The sequence below is a fragment of the Durio zibethinus genome, chromosome 21 (genome assembly GCF_047325235.1).
Source record: "Durio zibethinus cultivar Kanyao isolate XHJ-2024 chromosome 21, ASM4732523v1, whole genome shotgun sequence".
Classification (NCBI taxonomy): Eukaryota; Viridiplantae; Streptophyta; class Magnoliopsida; order Malvales; family Malvaceae; genus Durio; species Durio zibethinus.
This window is the reverse complement of record NC_143182.1, coordinates 7,111,984-7,131,921: the sequence shown is the minus strand read 5'-3', so window position 1 is coordinate 7,131,921 and position 19,938 is coordinate 7,111,984. Positions and strand designations below refer to the sequence as shown.

At 32.7% G+C, this 19,938-nt stretch overlaps 2 protein-coding genes and 1 pseudogene across 3 annotated transcripts; 1 reads left to right on the top strand and 2 right to left on the bottom strand.

Annotated features, from left to right (window-relative positions):
* Nucleotides 1-1,393: 1,393 nt before the first annotated feature.
* Nucleotides 1,394-4,448, top strand: LOC111305267 (F-box/kelch-repeat protein OR23-like). The gene is made up of 2 exons (XM_022902626.2): nucleotides 1,394-2,545; nucleotides 4,003-4,448. The coding sequence occupies exons 1-2, from the start codon at nucleotides 1,572-1,574 to the stop codon at nucleotides 4,292-4,294; spliced, it is 1,266 nt and encodes a 421-aa protein (XP_022758361.1). The 5' UTR covers nucleotides 1,394-1,571; the 3' UTR covers nucleotides 4,295-4,448.
* Nucleotides 4,449-10,412: 5,964 nt separating this feature from the next.
* Nucleotides 10,413-11,063, bottom strand: LOC111306114 (uncharacterized). The gene has a single exon (XM_022904023.2). The coding sequence runs from the start codon at nucleotides 10,947-10,949 to the stop codon at nucleotides 10,611-10,613; it is 339 nt and encodes a 112-aa protein (XP_022759758.2). The 5' UTR covers nucleotides 10,950-11,063; the 3' UTR covers nucleotides 10,413-10,610.
* Nucleotides 11,064-11,707: 644 nt separating this feature from the next.
* Nucleotides 11,708-13,783, bottom strand: LOC111306113 (transcription factor MTB3 pseudogene; annotated as a pseudogene). The gene is made up of 2 exons (XR_016331621.1): nucleotides 12,284-13,783; nucleotides 11,708-11,844 (listed from the first exon to the last, which is right to left on the bottom strand). The product of XR_016331621.1 is annotated as a transcription factor MTB3 pseudogene (transcript).
* Nucleotides 13,784-19,938: the final 6,155 nt, after the last annotated feature.

The following is a 19,938-nucleotide window of genomic DNA, read 5'->3' as shown; positions in this document are numbered from 1 at the left end:
TTTTAGATTATTCACATGGTAAATAAAACATTTCATGATATAATTAAAATATATATTATAATAAATCATTTCATTTCCATTATTTAACCAATTACAATTTCTTTTCTCATATATTTTTTATTAATTTTAAATATCCAAAGCATGAGTATATGTATCATTTTTCTTTCTCTTAAAATATATATATATATATTTTACTAATATTAATCCAAACATAACTTTAATTAGAAGCACTTACAAAATAAAATAACCTAACACAATCTTTAGGCATTTGCTTACTCAAATCTAATTACTCCTTTAATAAAATATGACTTTTAATTAAATATTTAATAGGGAAGGGCTTCCTAAAAAACAAAAATCCTCCCCTAACAATCAAATGTCTTTTTCATATCTCATAGTCTATTCCAAGAACCCATTAAAAGACCTTCACAATAAGCAAAACTCATTTCCAAATAAACCTAGTTCAGTTTATTCCTAAAAAATACAAAATCTCCTTAAGTTTTCTTTCCAAATAAATTTTTATAAAAATAGAACTTAATTTATTCATACAATAAACGATATTTAATAAGTTTAAATTTTAACACTTATAATTAATTTTCTATCCCTAAATTATAAATTCTTTGTAAAAAATATATTCTTTTATTCATATGATTCATTTATTTTTATAACAAATAAGAATGAGATATGATGATGTTATAATGTCATTTTTTTTACTAATTTAACATTAAATGAAAGTTGGTTATATGATGCATTGTACCAACATTGTATGAAAAGTTTATCACACTTTTTTTCTTAATGTGCTTTAAACGTAACCAAATTAAATTCTAAACATAAATAAAGTTTTGATTTAGTGATAAGAAAGATATTTTAGCATTTTGAGGTTTTAAGTTTAATTTTTAATTGCGTATGAATATGATTATTTAATTAAATTATAATTTATTAATTAATTGTATAAATATAATATTTAATTATGAATATAACTTAAAAAAATAGAGTTTAAATTTTGAATTTCGAACAAAAAAAATATTTATTAGACCGATATTTATATATTTTATAAATGGGTCAATATAATTTCAATGTAAAAATAATATTTAAACTGGATTGGATAAGATACATTTTAATTTTATATTTACTAGATATGTCATCATTTAAAATATAAATTAATAATTTTAGACAAACAAAATTACATAATGATTATGGTCGTGGTAATGCAAGCAAAGCAAGAGTGGATGACCCGAGCAAAGCATTGGGCAGTGGGCAGTGGGCTATAAGTTAAGGAGTTAATTGGGCAGCTTTATGTGTATCCAATTACATAGTGCCCTCTTGATCACTAGTTTAGCCCCTATCTATTCCATTGCCTTTGGAATAAAAAATACGAGCGACGCCAGACCAAGCTGTGCCCCTTTAGATTGTTTGGTGCATTTGATTTGACGAACAAAAGGGCGTTACTTTACTTTCCTCCAACCCTGGAAAATCCTTTTCAATTATCCAGATCAAAGCTACTGCTACTGGGAAATTGATTCCTTTTAGTTTCAGCAATTGAAACTAATTTTTCGTGGAGGAAGAGGAAAGAAATGCCATTCCCTCCATCATCATCGTCATCAGCATCTACGTTTCTCCTCGAAATCGACGAAAACCTAACCCTAATCCCTGGCCTTCCAAACGACGTCGCAGCCCATATCCTTTCCTTCCTCCCATACTCCCACCACTGCCGCCTCAAGCCCACCTGCAAGCCCTGGTACTTCTTCCTCTCCTCCAAAACCCTCCTCTCCCTTCGCCGTCACAATCGCCGCCGTTGCATCTCTAACCTCCTCTGCATCTTCCCCGAAGATCCTCACATCTCCTCCCCTTTCCTCTTCGACCCCGAACAGTTGGCCTGGCGTCCTCTCCCTCCCATGCCATGTAACCCTCACGAGTACGGACTCTGCAATTTCACTTCCATCTCCCTCGGGCCACACATCTATGTCCTCGGTGGGTCCCTCTTCGACACCCGCACCTTCCCTCTCGACCGTCCTTCTCCGTCTTCATCGGCTTTCCGTTATAACTTCCTTACTTCCACATGGGACCGTCTCGCCCCCATGCTGTCCCCACGCGGGAGCTTCGCCTGTGCTGCAATTCATAGTGCCGATCAAATCATCGTCGCCGGGGGTGGGTCCAGGCACACCATGTTTAGAGCTGCAGGGAGTAGGATATGTTCGGTGGAGAGGTACGACGTGGAAAGAGATGAGTGGGAAGAATTGGACGGGTTGCCCAGGTTTCGAGCCGGTTGCGTTGGGTTCACAGTTCGAGGAGATGGGGAAGAGAGGGAGTTTTGGGTGATGGGAGGGTACGGGGAGTCGAGGACTGTCTCGGGAGTGTTTCCAGTGGATGAGTATTACAAGGATGCTGTGGTGATGAAGTTGAAGGAAAATGGGGGTGGGAAGTGGAGGGAAGTTGGGGATATGTGGGGGGAAGGGGAGCGGCCTAGGCTTGGGAAAATCGTTGTGGTGGAGGATGAGGAAGGGGGTTGCCCTGCTATTTTCATGCTTGATGATAACGATATCCTCAGGTAATTATTTTTTTTTTGAGATAGTTAATTTGATATTTCTTTTGGTTTCGTTGATTGTTTTCTTGGAAATATTAATTGTGGCATTCTGCCATATTGCAAAGTTGCTATTCTTTGACTTTGAGGATGTTGGACATAATGTTATAAAGCTACCAAGTACTTCAATGAAGGATAATGAGTAAATTGAAAGGATCTACTTGAATTCAAGAAATGCTGGCTCCTTTCACCTTCAATAGACTGGGTTGGAGGAAAAAAGTAGGAAAATTTTTTCTTTATTTTCAATCTATAATAATTTTGTCCTTTTTCAGTTCTGAAATTTGTGTCAGCTCTCAAATATTGGAACATGGGGCAAAAGAACTCATGGAGTTGAAGCAAGACGTGCGGTGGAAACTAATTGAATTAAGCTAATTACTTGAGTCTAAGCCTTAAATATTGTTTTTATGGTTGAGTTGAATAATATATTCAGTTGCGGGATTGAACCATATTCCATTGGTATCAGAAATATCTATTGCAAGAACATAGCCAAAAGCTTTGATTCATTATGGCTTTTTTTTTCCTTTTTTGGGGTTAATGATTAGAGCCATCCTTACCTGCAAATACACTTGTCAAGTTAGAATATTTTACTTAAGTTACTGGTGCCTGCTTGATTAGTTACTAGTTCTTCATGTTTGCACGACTTGAATGAGGATATTTCTAACTATCTGGTTTGCTTGTCAAGTTTTAAGATTCTAAATTTATAAATATATATATATATATATATTAATCAATAGTTAAAATCAAGTTAACTTGACAATAATTGACAATATTTCTATAGCAAAAATGCATAACTTTGTATGTGCGTGTGTCAGATGAGAGAGAGTGTGTGTTCTTGAAAAAATGTATGTTGTGTACATCTGGATGTTGAGACGTTCTAATGGCCTTACTAATTATAATTTATAACCATGACGCTAATGCCATCATTTAAGAATATTATCTCGCAAAAGAACTTTCTCACCAACTGAACAGGTTCTTCATTTGATACCTGGAACCTGTCCTTCTTCACTGATTTTATTCAATGTATTTCTTGCTAACTATTTGTTAAGGCTTGGTTACTGAAGATAAGAATTTTAAATTTCTGCACTTCTTTGACTTGGACGCAAGGGTTGGTTTCTGCCTATTTGCCTGTTCAGATAGTTGTTACATCTCTGCTGTTAGACGGTTGTTAAATCTCTTCTTTCTGTGGCACATTTTCCTCTTTTAATTGGTTCCATTTATTCAGATGATAGTACTAACCTGCATGATTCCATCTACTATCAACAACAAACATGCATTTTTTTCTAAGAATGTTATGCTTTTTCAATTTCCCTTTAGGATTCTTTTTTAATAGAAGAACCATAATTTCAAGTTATTCATCTTTCTGTTTATTTCAAATCCTTATTTTTGAAATACAAGACACTCATCTTTGCTTTATTTCTCTTCAGATACAACATGGCTTCAAATTCTTGGCAAAATGAGTCCAGTGTACCAAGGAGAGCTCCTTACAAGAGCTCATTTGGTTTTGTTGTTCTGAATGGGGAGTTACATGTAATGACTATTGTAAATGGAATTGATTCAACAGAAACTCGACGGTCACGACAGCAGAAGAGGGCAGGGACATTGTTTATCCAGATTTATCATCCTAGGAAGAAGACCTGGAGATGCCTTGTCACAAGGCCACCATTCCAACAACCATTGGATTTCAGCACCACAGTTATGTGCACAATTCAATTGTAGATGTAAGAATTTCTCCTGCTTAGAGCAGTTAATTGTACGTAATTAGTCTGCCCATTCATGTATGATGTCTGTTGATACTTGTGATAATCCTCTATTTGTATTGTATATAGTACATATTGATAAATATCGATTCTCGCTTGTATGACTTTATGTATCTGGTAATTCTAAATAGATGTAAACGCCCATATGTCATTAGATGCCACATGGATAGAAGGAACAATAGCTTGTGCAATTGAATTACTATATATAGTTATTTTCCTTCTATCCTGTTCTTGCATTTTATTTACTACGTCAGTCGCATATTTCCTGGACTTACGAGTGGGTGAATAATTTTTGGATAGTGTTATTTTTTAGCCTTCTTCATAGAGATTGTTTGAAGGGTTCCGGCCTGACTGGTTGTTCAGACTTATTGAAGAAGGAAAGGAAAAGGAATGGGCTGTTTCAGAGGAACAAAGTTGACTTTGTCTAACTCCGTATTTCTGTGTTGGTTTATTCGTGACACATTCTTGCTCCTTCCATTCTTTTCGTTTTATTTTATTTTATTTTTTTCCTAATACTAGTGTACCAAGTGCCTGACTCCCCAAACCTGTTAGAAAAAAGGAGCATTGTTTGTAACATTTGTTTTGCTCTATATGCTTGTTTAGTTTCAGTTTTATAGAAAATCTAGCAAACGGAGCAAGTGTTTCACTTTTCTGTTGTCTTCATTTGAGTACTTATTTTAGGTTGTATGTATCTGCTAGAATCATGGTCTCTGTGTTGCCCTACTTATAATATAGGGAATCAACTATTTATTGGTGAAAGTGCCAAGTAGAGTTCATTAGGTTTTGTTCTAGATGGGATGTTACTTGCAGAATTGATTCAATAGAAAATCGACGGTCACAACAGCCACAGTGCCTTGGGGAGAAACATATAACATGTATGGATATCTCCTGTTTTAGGGGCAGTAAAGTTTATGCATCATCGGTTCTCCCATCATCTATGATGTTTTCTATGTTGATTCTTTTCAGTTATTACCTTTAAAAATTGCATAGGATATTGAAACTTACCTTTTGCATGGGTAAGTATCAGGTTTTTCTAAATGAATGTGAAGCCCTATTTGCGTTGCGTCAGAAATAAGATATCACCTGGAGAGAATATAAGAAATGATTATATGGAAGGATATGTTGCTTCCATTTAAATTGTGTCACTTAATAACATTTTTAAAAAATAATTACTTAACTCATATAAGATGTTGTAATTAAATGATAAATATTTATTTTAACAAATTTATTAATAATTGTAGTAATAAATAGTATAAAAACTATTTCATGTAATTTTTTTCTTATGATGAATAAATAGTTTCTGCAAACGTTTGATCTCTGCAACGAATGCGGGAATGTTGATTCTGTTCGCAAGCAGTAAAAAGTAGCAGTCTTTTGTCCAAGTCTTTCCAAACTCGTGTTTCTCCTCCACTAAAAAGATTAAAGAATTCGGCCTCTAAAGACACACCAATCCCATGTTGAATAAGTCATTTCTCGTTATCCCCCATTTGGGACGGGTCAGGTCATGTCTTCTTTTCCTTCAGTCTCCTCACGGTATCCGAATTAATGTTTCCCCAGTAAATTGAAAATTTCGTGTAATGTGAAAGCATAGCACAGAAAACCTGTGACTAAAATTTCACACATATTCAAAGAATTAATTCTGAGTAACTACGCTTCCTCCAAGTTTCCTCACCTTCAAAATTGCCCCCATAGGAAGCAATGGAACAGAAACTCTCCGGTCAATAGTCCAACCGCGTTGCTACCTGGAAACAACATTTATTAGTTCATGCTAATTGCTGAAAATTCATAAAACAAATAGAAAATTTCTTCCACCATGATCTTTATCCGGTAAATGGCATGATATATAACACAAGCCAATAGATTTTGATGGGAGAGTTTGGGAGACTTGTTGCCCACAATTTGATCAACTATGCTCTATTCACGACTCCATACTTTCAAGTCTGCATTGATATCCATCCAGCTATACATCTAAAACAATTAAGTGAGATTTGTTTTTAGTGAAAATTTTTGAAATTCTTTTGGATTTAATTAATAATTTTAAAATTAAATATTATAATTATAATTTAAAAATAAAATTCTTTTGCTTCCAGTTACCATCTCTTTATTTTATAAGAAATCATTTTGCAATTTAAAAGGAAAAACAGAAAGAAACAGAAATACTAACTAACTTTTTTTTTTATTATTATTACGATTTCTTTTGGGTGATATTGGTAAACTTTTGATGGGATGAATTGTCTTCTTTGTTTTTTTTCAAGAATTATTAAATTGATTTTTACTATACCTTTTTTCAAGATGATTTTCTTTTTAAAGAATCATATATGATATACATACACACACCTCTATACATGAACTTAAATTTAATAGAGATTAATTATGGATTATACTTTTTTATTTTTGTTTTTGAGTAAAAAAAAACTGCTGTTAAATCAACACTTGCAACCTTTTTTTATATTAATCTAAAAAAAAAAAAAGAATAAACATTTCAGAATCTATGAAAACTGATACCTAGTTTGAGCAGAAATAGTTTACGGAGTTTTTGCTAATTACAAATCATTATCTGCCCCAAAAGATAATAATTGCTAGATAAGAAAACTAATTAAAGATCGATTCATTCAATTTCTAATTTCTTGGGTTCACAAGGTCAAAATAAGTCATAAAAAAAATGTATATAAAGTGATTGATTCAAGTACTTGCATGCATCTCCCAACTCCCATGCAAAAAAATCTTTATCCCAAATTGTCTTTGCTTAATTTTTCCTAACAAAATGAGGCATATATATATATATATATATATATATATATATATTTATGTGGTTTATTGCAGTGTCCTAAACAAAGTGGAGTTGATGTAGTCGTCCATTGATTACAACAATACTCTTAATTGAATAATTAATTAATTATAAAAGCAAACTTCTTATTATGTAGGGTAATAATCGTATCCATTTAATCTTTGCACATATATAAACCAATGATCGTCATCACTTAGCCGATGTTCTAACAACGATGGGATAAAACGACTTCATGCTGTTTCGGATATCAATAAGTCACTGCCCTTGTTTAATGTTTAGGTCTTGTTTGTTTATATCCATGCGGCTTGGAAGGCAAGAAATTAAGGCCTATTTTCCCATTTTACACTTCATTTCCTTATCCTTGAATTCCCATTTTCCAAGCGATTTCGTGTACTAAATGCTTCTCAAATTAGGCACACAGATATTAATCTAAAGGCCAGAGTAAGCGCGTCTCCACCGGGAGGGAATGCTGATCAGCTAGCTTCGGAAGAGAACAAGAAAAACCCAAAATCCATAGTCCAACCCACATGCCAATTGACACTACTGTTTGATTCAACCATTGATGTGTAAATTACATGACGCCACCAACTTGACATGCAACCCATTTTTTACTTTCAGATGCTATTATTTAATTTGTAAACCATGCTTTTTTTCCCCCCCTTAAAAACTCAGGTCAAGAGTCAAAGTATTCCTAGTCATTCAAGTTGCGATAAACACTTATAAATACGCCTATCTTCACATTCAGGGCTACATCGATCGACCTTCTTTAGTTATATCTGTGCTAGCTTTGTCCCATTCCCATATACGTTAAAATGAGGTGTCTAAATCTTTTTCTTGTCATTGCAGCTGTGATTTTTGTTGTAAGCACCCATCCATACCAGGCTTGCGGCCGGGTTCTAAGTGAAGATGATCTTGCGCTACAGTCTCTCCAAAAGGGAGTACCTGTTCCTCCGTCTGGACCCAATGGCTGCACCAACATTCCTAAAAATGGAGGCCCACCTTGCATCGGCCAGAGGGCCTTCGCAGGCCATGTTATGGCTCCTCCACGGCTGCAACCGGACCAAATGGTTCCATTTACTGCGGCAGCATAATCTCAAATGAATGCAACTGATTATTACTTTATTATTTTAGCTGTTAATAGTATGATCAGGAAATTAAATAATGGGAACATTCCTAAATAATGGGAACATTCCTGATTAATGTTCTCCTTTGTTGCTATTAATTATTAACTCTTTGTCTTTGTTTAGATACATGAAGCACTTGCTAAACACAAGTTGAATTTTTAATAAAACAATCAAAGTTTTTGCTTTGTTTCATTTCTTTGGCATCTATATATAGCTAACTTTTTAAAGCAAAAGGAGGTTGCTTATGAGAATAAAGATGTTGAAATTTGAAAATCCAAACCTAATGAATAGCACTTCTTAAAAATAATTAAATGAAAATTAAGTTTTGGATATACTTATATAGCTATTTATAACATATACACAAATGAGATATGAATGCTCCGACTTTAATATCCAATTCCAATTTACCACATGAGAAGAGTTAGTGGTGCATATATATATGTCATTTAATTTTTCATTTCAAGGACAACTAAAGGATTAAATAAATGATAGATATGGAAGACAACAAAAGAGGGAAAAAAAATTACATGATGCAAACTAAAAGAATGAATACTACTTGCTGTTCCATTGAGAATGGGAAAGTCTACAGCTTAGTTACACGTATAACATCTTCAAGATTGGAATATGAGATTTCAATTTTACTAAATTTTAACTATTAAAATGTGACATGTTGATTATTTAGCAAAGAACAATGTGATATGCATGAACTTTTTCTTTGGTTCACCTACTGTCGTCTTAATGATGGATGTTAAACTTTTGACTAACGTTAATTCAAATAGTTAAAAACTCTCTCTTCATTCTATAACTCTTCAATGCCCGATTGGGTTATTGCCAATGGCCTGCCTAGCTAATATGAATGTCTCTGCCCCAAAACATGAGGCTCAAAAAAGTGTTAAAATGTCATGACATGTAACATTTTAGTCAAGGCACGCAAGCAGTTTGAAAAACTAGAAAATGATTCCATTTGCGTTTTGTGGACTTTTTTTTTTTTTGGTCCTTCATGAATCCTTTGACCTTTTCAATTTCTTTTTTGTTGGTTTCTTTCTTGGAACAGTCCGACTTTTTCCTATGCTAATAAACTTTTAATGCAAATTAATATTTATAAAGCAAGAAACAAAAAGTTTCCAAATACAACCAATAGCAATCATCACGAAAGCATAGGGAAAATTCAAAATACCTTTTAAACGTGGGAAACACTTAAATGAATTTTTTAGATGAAACTTGTAAAATTTTCTATTAAAAATAATTAAATAAAATTTAAAACTGAAAATAAAAATCAATAGATTAAAAAGTTTTGTTACATAGATTAATTATACAAAATTTTTAAAAAATTTCATAAATCTTGATTTAGTTTTTAGATAAATATTTTTAGTAAAAATTTTGATAAAATTTTTATCGTTAAATAAATACTAATTAAATTTAAATTACAAACAATGTTTTTATAAATTTTTTACATATTATTGATCTCATATTAAATTTTATTAATTTATTGATTTAAATTTTTTTATTAAATATTTTTTAAAATTTTTTTTCACTAATTTCACTTAAAAAATTTTATCTAAATTTTATTGGAAAAGTGTAAAAACATAATGAAACTAAGAAATTGCTGCTAATTTTTCAACAACAGACAATTTTCTTTTTAAAAAAAATATCATTTCGTATTCTTCATCTTCAAACAAAAAATCCAAATCATGTTTCAAAATTTGCCGTTGAAACTAGTCAGAGTTGTCCACAAGATTATAGCTTGTAAAGTGCTACCTCTAATTCAGTTCAGTTGAGTTTAAACTTTAGCCGGAACAGGGTACTTCCATCATTGAACATTTTTGGACTAAAATCCTCAATGCATTAGGAGGATGATGTAAGAGTTTGCATCCTTAAAATCGTTTGAAAAGAAAAAGATTAACTCAAACAAAATTTGGGTGTTATCGTTGACCATAGTATCAAGGAAAAAATGAGGCTTCTACGTCAACTAGATCAAACTCCAGCTATTTTCGTTGGTTTTGAAATACTGCCTACTGTATGAATTGGGTCGATGCTGATCCTTTCAACTTGACATTAAAACTATTTACTTTGGCTTTTTTTTTTTTTAAGTAGTTGGTGTTGCTTTCACCATTTTTCTCACGTAAATAAAACATTCAGCGTTAGAAATTAGAAAGGAAAAGAAAGAAAGAAAAACAAAACATTTTGAATAAAATAATGAACATCGATCCTACCTCCCAGCTAAACATTACTTGGATTGGCTGCCCTAAGCAAGAATTAATAAACAAAAGAATTTACAAGTATGGGAAACAGCGAGAAAAATTTTTTTGATCACATTAATATGTATTTTGAATTCTGAATTTGGATGGCTAAACTTGTAGCAATTAAGAAATCTTGTCTTGATCATGAGTCCCCTTGGCAGTGGAAGCCGCCCGAAACTCAGCAACAACGCTGGGAAATGCGGTAGACGAGTGCATAACATTACCAGCTATGTTCATGCCGCCAAGCTTGCAGACTCCGGTTTCGCTTCCAGGGATGTTTGTGCATGGATTGTGTTCGGACCCTATCTCCTGACCTTTTTGGAGTGATCGAAGCAGAAGCTCATCTTTTGCCAGCCAGTGCTCCCCATCCAGTGGCCTCATTGCTCCAAGTTGAAGTGAGGCTACTAAAAAGCAGCAAAAGAATACAGTTTTAAATAGGTTTTTCCTATGAGAGAATACCATCTTTCTTTACTGGACAGAAAATTACTATGCAATTTTTTTTCTTATTTTTCTTGTTTGAGTTTGAGTAGAGCAATTAGAGAGAAATAGAAGATATGTGGTATTGGATGAGATTGGCATGAGGTTCAGGATTTATATAGAGAGCAGTGTTCTCTGTTTATTCAATGGATGTGGTTTGACAGCAGCCTGAAAGGGACTTTCTGAAAATCTATGAATTTGACTAAGCCGTGGTTTGAAGCTTGAAACGAGGCGGAACTGATTAACGACACGGCAGCTTCAACCACAAACAGTCATAAAAAGTGGGGAACGTGGACGATTTATGTTTATATTATTGCCAAAATAATATGGTTCTGAGTACGGGTGGATCATTTGTCAGCCCCAACAAAATTTTGTCGCCAATGGAGTTGAAATCATCCGGTATAAATTTGAAAAGAGACCTTTGGTAGCCTTGTAGGGCGTGAGATGCAAGCTTATCCTGCACCTCGGGATAGAAATGAAGAAAAAAAGCTTCAGATTTACCTGCAACAGTCTTAGCAATCTTATTCCAAAGTTCAAAATCAAACAACGGAAAGAATTTAGTTTAAGGGCCGCAAGAAAATATGTTTAGCTTTGAAAAAACTTAAGATTGACTTGAATATTTTAAGTGAATTCCCGAATAAATTAGCATACTCCTTTCAAACAGTGAAAAGTTCAGACTTCTAAAATGCCCTCGTTTAAAGAAATATCATACAAGATAACCACCTTAAAATTATCGACCAAGTGGGCACGTGTGCGCGCTTGAGCTGGCTGGCCCCTAAGGTCCCGCCTACTTGAAAGGGCCGGCCCACTTTCTTGATGAGCAATCATAATCTAACTCTTCATTCCCTTCTGCTATTATTGTTGGCTATTTAAAACATAACTGTTCAAATATAGAAAAGATGAATCTTAGCTCAATACGAGAAGGGAGTTAGAAAATCATGTATTAAGTTCAAATACATAAAGCGTAATAACTGGTATAGGTTGCAACTCAATACAGAAGGAAAGATCAGATGTTATGCAACAACCGACAACACTTGGTGGACTTAATAACTTGAAGTTGTCTTAATAGGAGATGCAAGCTTAGAGTCTCCTTGTCGTGCATCTAATCCCTGCACTTTTGGTTTTTTCTTTTCCTTGGGAAATTCAACAAAGATCACAATGGGACTCAAAGTCTTCACAGATTCGACAAAACAAATTCATTTAAAAGAGTTAAAGAGTACATATCATTGATAGAAATAAAGACACTAATCAGTGATGTGTTAGTGCAGAATCCCATCTTTCTACAAGTTGGTGCACAGCGTTATTAACACAACTGTTACCTGAATATCACTTGGAAATAGCATCTACCAGTTTCTCCTTCAATTGTTCAGCGGCACCACCTGGGGCGCAAATACTGAAGGGGTGGACAACCTTGTTATTATCTGTTGTTGATATGTCAGACTCGTGCGCGCTGTAATTAGATTTTTCTTCCAAGGCTTTTAAGACTTTAGACTGGGTGAGCATCCAAGGGGCAGTGCGTTGTCACAACTGCATCTTCATGCCTTTGATGAAAAACTATATTATGCATTGACAACTGCTTCTACATATTGTTTACCATCTCCCTTTCAGTTTCCAAGACCCTAATCTTCATCTGGAGCTCAGTGATATAGGTAATAGCATTACCAAGTAGAGAAGCCTTGTCCATCTTAGAGATATTAGGAACAAAAGTTCTTAACGCATAGAATAGCTGGTTAAGCTTTTGCTGCCTCTACCGCTTTGCTTCAATGTGATTCAATGGTTCTTCTCTCCCATTGGCCGGCTTCCTTACCCTCTTCCTTGGTTTCCGCTCATCAGGTAAAGATAACGAGTCATCCTTAGGCTGCTCCAAACCAGAAATTCTCACTTGAGCATTCAAACCTCCAACAAGCAACTATGGGAACAACTTTGCTTCACCATCATCACTTCGACATCCATTAAAAGAATTACCATAAGTTTGATTGGAACCTAGAGCTTGAACATCGTAAGATTCCAACATGAAGCCTGTCTCATCTGCCACTTTTGGAGAGAAGTTAATACTAATTGATCGTGACTTTGAACCACCCAAGCTTAGTTCACATCCAAATATCTTTGGAATTGTTTGTCTGTACAGAACTGGATCCACCAAACACAATAATCACCATCTCCACAATATTCTGCTCTTCGGGAATCAAATTGATGGAACCAAGCTCCACCACTCCAGACTTCACAGATACAAACACCCCTATTTGCAATCCAGCAGATCTTGCTAAAAATAATCTTGATTGATAATGATCTGAACAACTATTCACATCTGAGGTCCAAATTGATCTGTTAGACTTGTAGTCTCCAGGAACCTATGCATCACATTGAAATGTAAAGTACAATGAAGTGAGATAAAACATCTCCATATCCCATACTCCATCCAACTTTGTAGCATAGCCCATCCTCCTCTGACCCACCAAGGCATGCGTGCAGCCACTGGAGCAACAGCTTTTTCATCTCATTTTCTTCTTAACCCCTTCCAATTTGCCATTCCCAGAGATATTGGCATCACCAACTCCACCAAGCTTAGGATCCCGCAAGGCCCATCACTCCAAATCAAGATAGATCCACCAGATTTCAAACTTGACTCGAGCCAGAAAATTGCATGGTTCCAATTTGACCTGTCTACGATCTGGTCAAGCCTTTGCTGCACACCCAAATCACTGGGTGGTGGAGTAACTAACTCTGACAACACATTTTTAGAAGCCAAAGGCTTCAGTACCCAAAATAGATTCCACCTTAGCCTTACCTTCCTCATCCATTCAAAACTTTTCACCCATTTCTTTATTATCTTCTAGAATTATATAAGGAAAGCTCAATTATAACAAAGCCCCCCGCAACTGTGCCATAAACCGATAAATTCTTAACCATAACTCAGTGCATTGCAGTTTTGAACAGTGCCCACTGAACTCGAGCACTTAAAACTTCCCAAAAACCACATCTATAAGCTGAATTACAAAGCTTTAACCTGTCAATTCAACAAATTTCACACCATTGAGCAGGTGATCATCAATACCCAACACCCAAAATTAGCTGCTTCTACTAAAGCTAAAAAAAAAAATCACTTTAATTACTAAACCTTAAAAAAAAAAAAAATCTAGCAAAATTTTGAACTCTACCCATTTACCAAATCAAAAAGGTAACGCAAAAAGTCAAAGGTTTTAACGCTAAACAAAAATAGCCAATACAAAACCAAAGAAAGAAAAGGAAAAAAAAAAAAAAAAAAAAAAGAACTTACTTGAGATGAAGAAACAACCGTATCTGAACTTGCATTTGAGAATGAAGATTCCCCGGTTTCACCTAAGAACAACAAAGCTTTCAGATCTCTCAAAATAACTTCCTTTATTTTATAAATTACGTCTTAAAAAGTTCTGCCTTCATGATGCCACGTCATGGTCCTATCCCATCAATCCAATGGTTTCCATATGATTATATTTTTGACTCACTGTCACCTGCATTAACTGTCAGCTTAGCCAAAAAACGCTTGCTTTTTTAGGCTCAAATGTTAATGGAGGCACGAAAGCAATCAAAACTGTCTTTTTTAGCCATTTTTTTAAAGTTAATTCCTTCGCCCTTTTCTTACATAGGCTGACAAGACCACACTGCTGGTTTCTTTTGGGCCCCGCCTCTGTTCTGCTAGCCTGTGGGCCGAACAAACTAAACCTCAAAAGCCGACACCCAACAAGGCCGGCTTTGTTTTTCTTTTTTGGTCCAATTTTTTGAATACATACCTCCAATTTGGAGCAAAGTGAAAGATTATTGATGTTTGTTTTTATTATATTATTTTTAAAAAGTAATTGAATTAAAATTTTTTATTTAATTTAATTTTATTTAAGTAATTTTATTTAAGTAATAAACCAAATGTTCATGTATCTAAATGTTAATTTTAATGTTTTTTGAGTTAATGCTATCTGAACAATAGATGTAATTGCACTTTAATTATATGTATCTTAGAAGCTTTTTCTTTTGATAGATGGAAGCTTTCTGTAGTCATAGCAAAAGAAGTAAATAATAAAAAATATATATAGATAAAAGATACATCCAAAATTATAAGTTTTTTTTTTATACATTAGAGATTGCTGAGTATTAATTTAAATTATTGGAATTTATCAACAAATTACACTTTGTTTCGTACATCATGGAATCACAAATTACACGACTGATCAACTTATACGTTGTTTCGTACATTCATCGAATCACTAGTAATTAATAATTAAACCTGTTACATTAACTTTGGACATATATATATATATATAAAGTTGTTAATATCTAATAAATTGTCGATATTTATTTTTTAATTGTGTGAATGAAATTAAAAAATTGACACATATTTTATTCTATTTTTTAATTAATTTTTTTATATCTTTTAAAAATATATGTAACACTTTATTAACTTATTTGCCAAGTTTAAAATTTCAATAAAATAATATATATATGATGAGGAGAAAATTTTAGACTATGAAATATCTTATTCTAAGTGGGAACTAGTCTGAAACATATGGAACTTAATTATTAAATTAAAGGCACATGTCACACTTTACGAAATGGACTGAAACTAAAAACCGACGCCAGGCCACCCACTCACCATGTATCCAGGCACTATGCTTTGGTGGTGGGCGGAATAAGTAAGAAGAAAGTCAACTTAGTTGCATGAAATGAAATTACTTACAGATATGTCTTTTTCTTTTCAACTGTCAAAATACGCGGAAACAATATAGTTCTGAAAGGAATAATGTATGGTTACATTTCACTGCTGTTTCGTTTGGTCATTTCAAAGGACGTCCGACATCCTCTCCTTTTTTTGTTTTTGGTACTTAAAGTAATTAAAAATTGAACCATAAACATTAAATTTAAGGGCTTCTTTCTTTTTTTGTCATAAAGCAAGCTATCTGGAACTCCAAACCTCTACTTATAAAAAATGATATTTACTGCAACGCAATGCATCACACTTGTGGTGGATTTTCTTTTCATCTGATCTTTGATTTGTTTCTAAATTTTGAAAGGCAATTCTAAGTTGATTACATTTAATTTAGTTTCTACACCAAATTTGTGATCTTTGCTCCTCTCAAAACTAATTAGATGGTAAGCATATGTGATAATTTTAAAAATAATATAACAATACAATAAAAATTATATAAAAATAAAAAATAATATTATTTAAAATTTTAATAAAATTAAAAGTATATATTTTATATTTATTATAATAATTTTATTTTATACGTATTAAGTACAAATACCCTAAAAACAAAAAAACAGTAACAATAGTCAAAGAAAGAGCTTCAGAATATCCAAATTTGAGAAAAAGAAGTAAGAAAAAATCTGGGGTAAATCGCTCTCTCCATTTCCCAATGCAAACGGAGACAAGGGTAGACAACGCGATTTTCCGTATCTCATCGCTCTTAAAAAGTTCAGATATGTTATGGATTTTTGGACACGGGCTTACTTTGAAGCACATTTGTTCTTTGTCTTTAATGGAATGGATTTTTTTTAATCTTGTCATTACCAATGTTGTGCACGATGAAATTATTTTTATCAATTTTGTTCGTGTTTGGTCGTTGAAATATTTTAAATGAAAAAATAAATGTACATTTGATTAAAAAAATTTTTATTGATTATGTCGTGGATAGAGTTAGGAAAATTTTTTATTATCGTAAATTTAAAAGAGTTATTTCTATTAAGTAAGTCTTATTATTTAGAGATCCGTTTCATCTACATTTATTAAAATTAATATAGATAGCATTACTTTTAATCTAAATAAATTGATATAAGAAGTATTACAAAAAATTCGAATGGTTATTGGATGTTTAAGTTTGTTACATTATAAACTCTATTCATGCAAAGGATTTTTGTTTACCATATTAATCATTAGTGCCAATAATCTATCAATAGAGATTGAGAGTATATAGTTTAACATATTTCAAAACGATAAATTTTTTTTACTAATTATTTGGCTAATTAGACTTTTAATCAAATTGATACTCATTATATGTTAAATAATTCTCTAATAAATTTGTTCCGTATAATGTACAAAAATCTTTAAAGGTAACAAGCCTAAAGCCCCAAGATTGTAAGTGGTTTTATCACACTTTTGTACCCAAAAAAATTTCTCAAAGAGGTGGGATGCATGATTATACTGAATTACGCGTTGATTATTTCAAACATAATTTACAATATGATAGAGAGAGCTGATCATAAGTTATCTCTTCTCAAAATATTGAAAAAAAGAAAAGAAAAGAGGGAACTATTTATAATTTCCAATATGATAATGGTGAATATTCATGACAAATAAGAATGTGAGGAGAAATAACCTTCATTCCATTTATTTTTACAAAAGGAAATTATTACAATTTCAACCTAAAAACTTTATCCAAACTTTATTCCTTAAGCTTTTTTTTTAATTAGCTTTTTTGCTACATAAAAATTTTGAGCTACACAAGGGGATGTAATCCTTTACCATCCTGCACATTCCATCACATCCATATGAGAGATCTCCAAAAAGTAGCTTCAACTTTTAACTCATGGGAGCCTGATTCAATACATCATTATTCAATTGTCAAATACAGCACATACAATCAAGAAGTAATGAAAGACCCAAAATAAAAGAATAATTACCTACGTATATCTATATATACGAATTATTCCAACCAAAGTTCAACAGAAACCATGAATGAAAAAAAAAAACTAAGAAAAGGATCAAAATATGGATTCAATGAATATATAGCTGCACGCGTATAAAAACATGGGCATGTAGAGAAGTTCGATAATTACTTTGGTGGTGGACAGTTGCCAGGGATGTGTCCTTTTGGATTACAACCAATGGGTGGTGTTGTAGAATGATCTTGAGGAACCACCCGAGCTGATGCAATGTGACAAGCAAAAATTAAGAGCAAAGCAATAGCAAACACTTTGAAAGTAGTACTGTGGATTATTGAGTTTGTGAAAAGGTAAGCCATTGTTGCTTATAGGAGCAAGGATGAAGGAATTTAAGGAATGATGATATATTAGTATGTCTTCGGTTCAGTGCGAAATATAAACCAGCCACATGGTTTAAATAGAGAAACTGACGATGTATGAAACAAGCAAGTAAAAGATCAGGAAGGTACCATGCAATTTAATTATTGGAATGAAAGTAAACAGTTTTAAAGACTAAACTAACCTGTAAAATTTGAAAAAGATAAAAGAAATATAAACTTAGCCTAGGTAATTAATTTAAAAGAAAGTACTTGACCCACTTTTCCTAAAATTTTTATAAGTTGAGAATTATAAAATATATAACTTTAATGTGGTTTTTATGATGTGGATTGTGTAACAATTTGATCATAAAACTTTGGGGACTTTGACTGTTTTAAGTCCGGGCTTAAAATCAGGGTTTTGTTCAAATTATAAAAAGGTTTAGAAGATGAATTTGAAGCATTCAAGTTATAAGACTGGACTGGATATTCTTGATTGCATGCCATATACGGTTAAAGAAAGCTATGACTTTATGGATTATTCCAATATTCCACATTCTACTTTGATGTTCACATTTGGTTTATTTTAGTTACGCGGAATTGAATCGCATTCATGAACTATGAAAGGAAGGTTATGGAGAAGAAAAATTATTATGTGAGGTTATATTCATGGTAAGTTGGTGAATCCACCAACTATATTTAATTTGTTTTTTGTTTATATTAATTAAAAAAATATTTTACGATGGTATTGTAGCATTTCGAGACAACTTATTGTAATCGTTACTTAAATATTTCGATGATGACAAAAAGTTTCAAAGAATCTCATGCTTTGGTTTTACCTGGAGGGAAAATGACAAATCCCAATATCGTATCGAATCTGTCAAAAAGAATACTTTTGCATTAGGTGCATAAGAAAACTTTAACCAGGAAACTGCTTAATTTTGCATTTTGCATCATCATGACATATTGCCTTTCCAAAAATTCGTGAAGCAATACGTAAAGACAAAGTAGATAGTGGAGGGGATAACGACTGCAGTGTCAGCATTGATTCAGAATTGTCAGTGATTGATTAGTCTGATACCGAAACCAAATCTCTTTCGGAGTGATGTATCTGCCTGCCTATGCATATAATTATACATATAGCATATCGTAGGTTTTTTTTTGTTTTTTTTTTTATTTAAAGTTCATATGGCAATTCTTACAGTAATAGTACTACTGTATTCCTTATGCCTGTCCCAAGTGAAAACCAGCTTGCAATTCGGAGAATGTTATAACCATACCTTGACAATGCAGATTAAAGTTTAAGTACAAATTAAGGAACATAATTGTATAAATCTTATACATTATAAGTTAATTAAATAATAATATTTTATTAATAAATAAATATTAATTTTTAAAATAAATATATAAAACTTAATATTTTTTAAAAAATTTACTCAAAAATAATATCATTTAATTCACTGATAATGTATAAAAATTATATACTAACAATACATTAAATGTAAATTAAAATTTTTTTGGCAATATACGAAATTTTATGTTGCATATTATTTTCTACAACAGAAACATATATTAAAATTGTGGAAAATACTTTTTATAACATAACAATTTGTAATATCTTACAGCATTATATATATATATATTTATATATATATTACTAATTATCAAATTTCTTGCAGTGGGACGATGTAATTACTTCGCTTTTACCGGTTGCTAAAATGGAATTTTTGTATGGTTGAGCGATGGTAAAGCAGTCAGGACACGATCGATTATAAACTTCCAAAGTTTGTTAGAATTTTGCAACTTTCTCTCAAAATTTTGGGGTTTTTATTTTTCTCTATTTAATTAGGTTTCTATTGTCTTTCGCATAAAGTCAAGGTTTGATCATGAACTTCGTCAATTCTTCAAAAGTTCAGTACGCAGTTGATGCATGCATCGGTTAACTTTTCCGGCCCTTAAATTCAGGGCTTGAACAGTTGAACTTC

Bases quoted from the DNA above. Each gene is read 5' to 3' on its own strand.
- LOC111305267 (XM_022902626.2), top strand. From the start codon at position 1,572: ATGCCATTCCCTCCATCATCATCGTCATCAGCATCTACGTTTCTCCTC. The intron at 2,546-4,002 runs GTAATTATTTTT...ATTTCTCTTCAG, and splicing joins GATGATAACGATATCCTCAG to ATACAACATGGCTTCAAATT.
- LOC111306114 (XM_022904023.2), bottom strand. From the start codon at position 10,949: ATGGTATTCTCTCATAGGAAAAACCTATTTAAAACTGTATTCTTTTGC.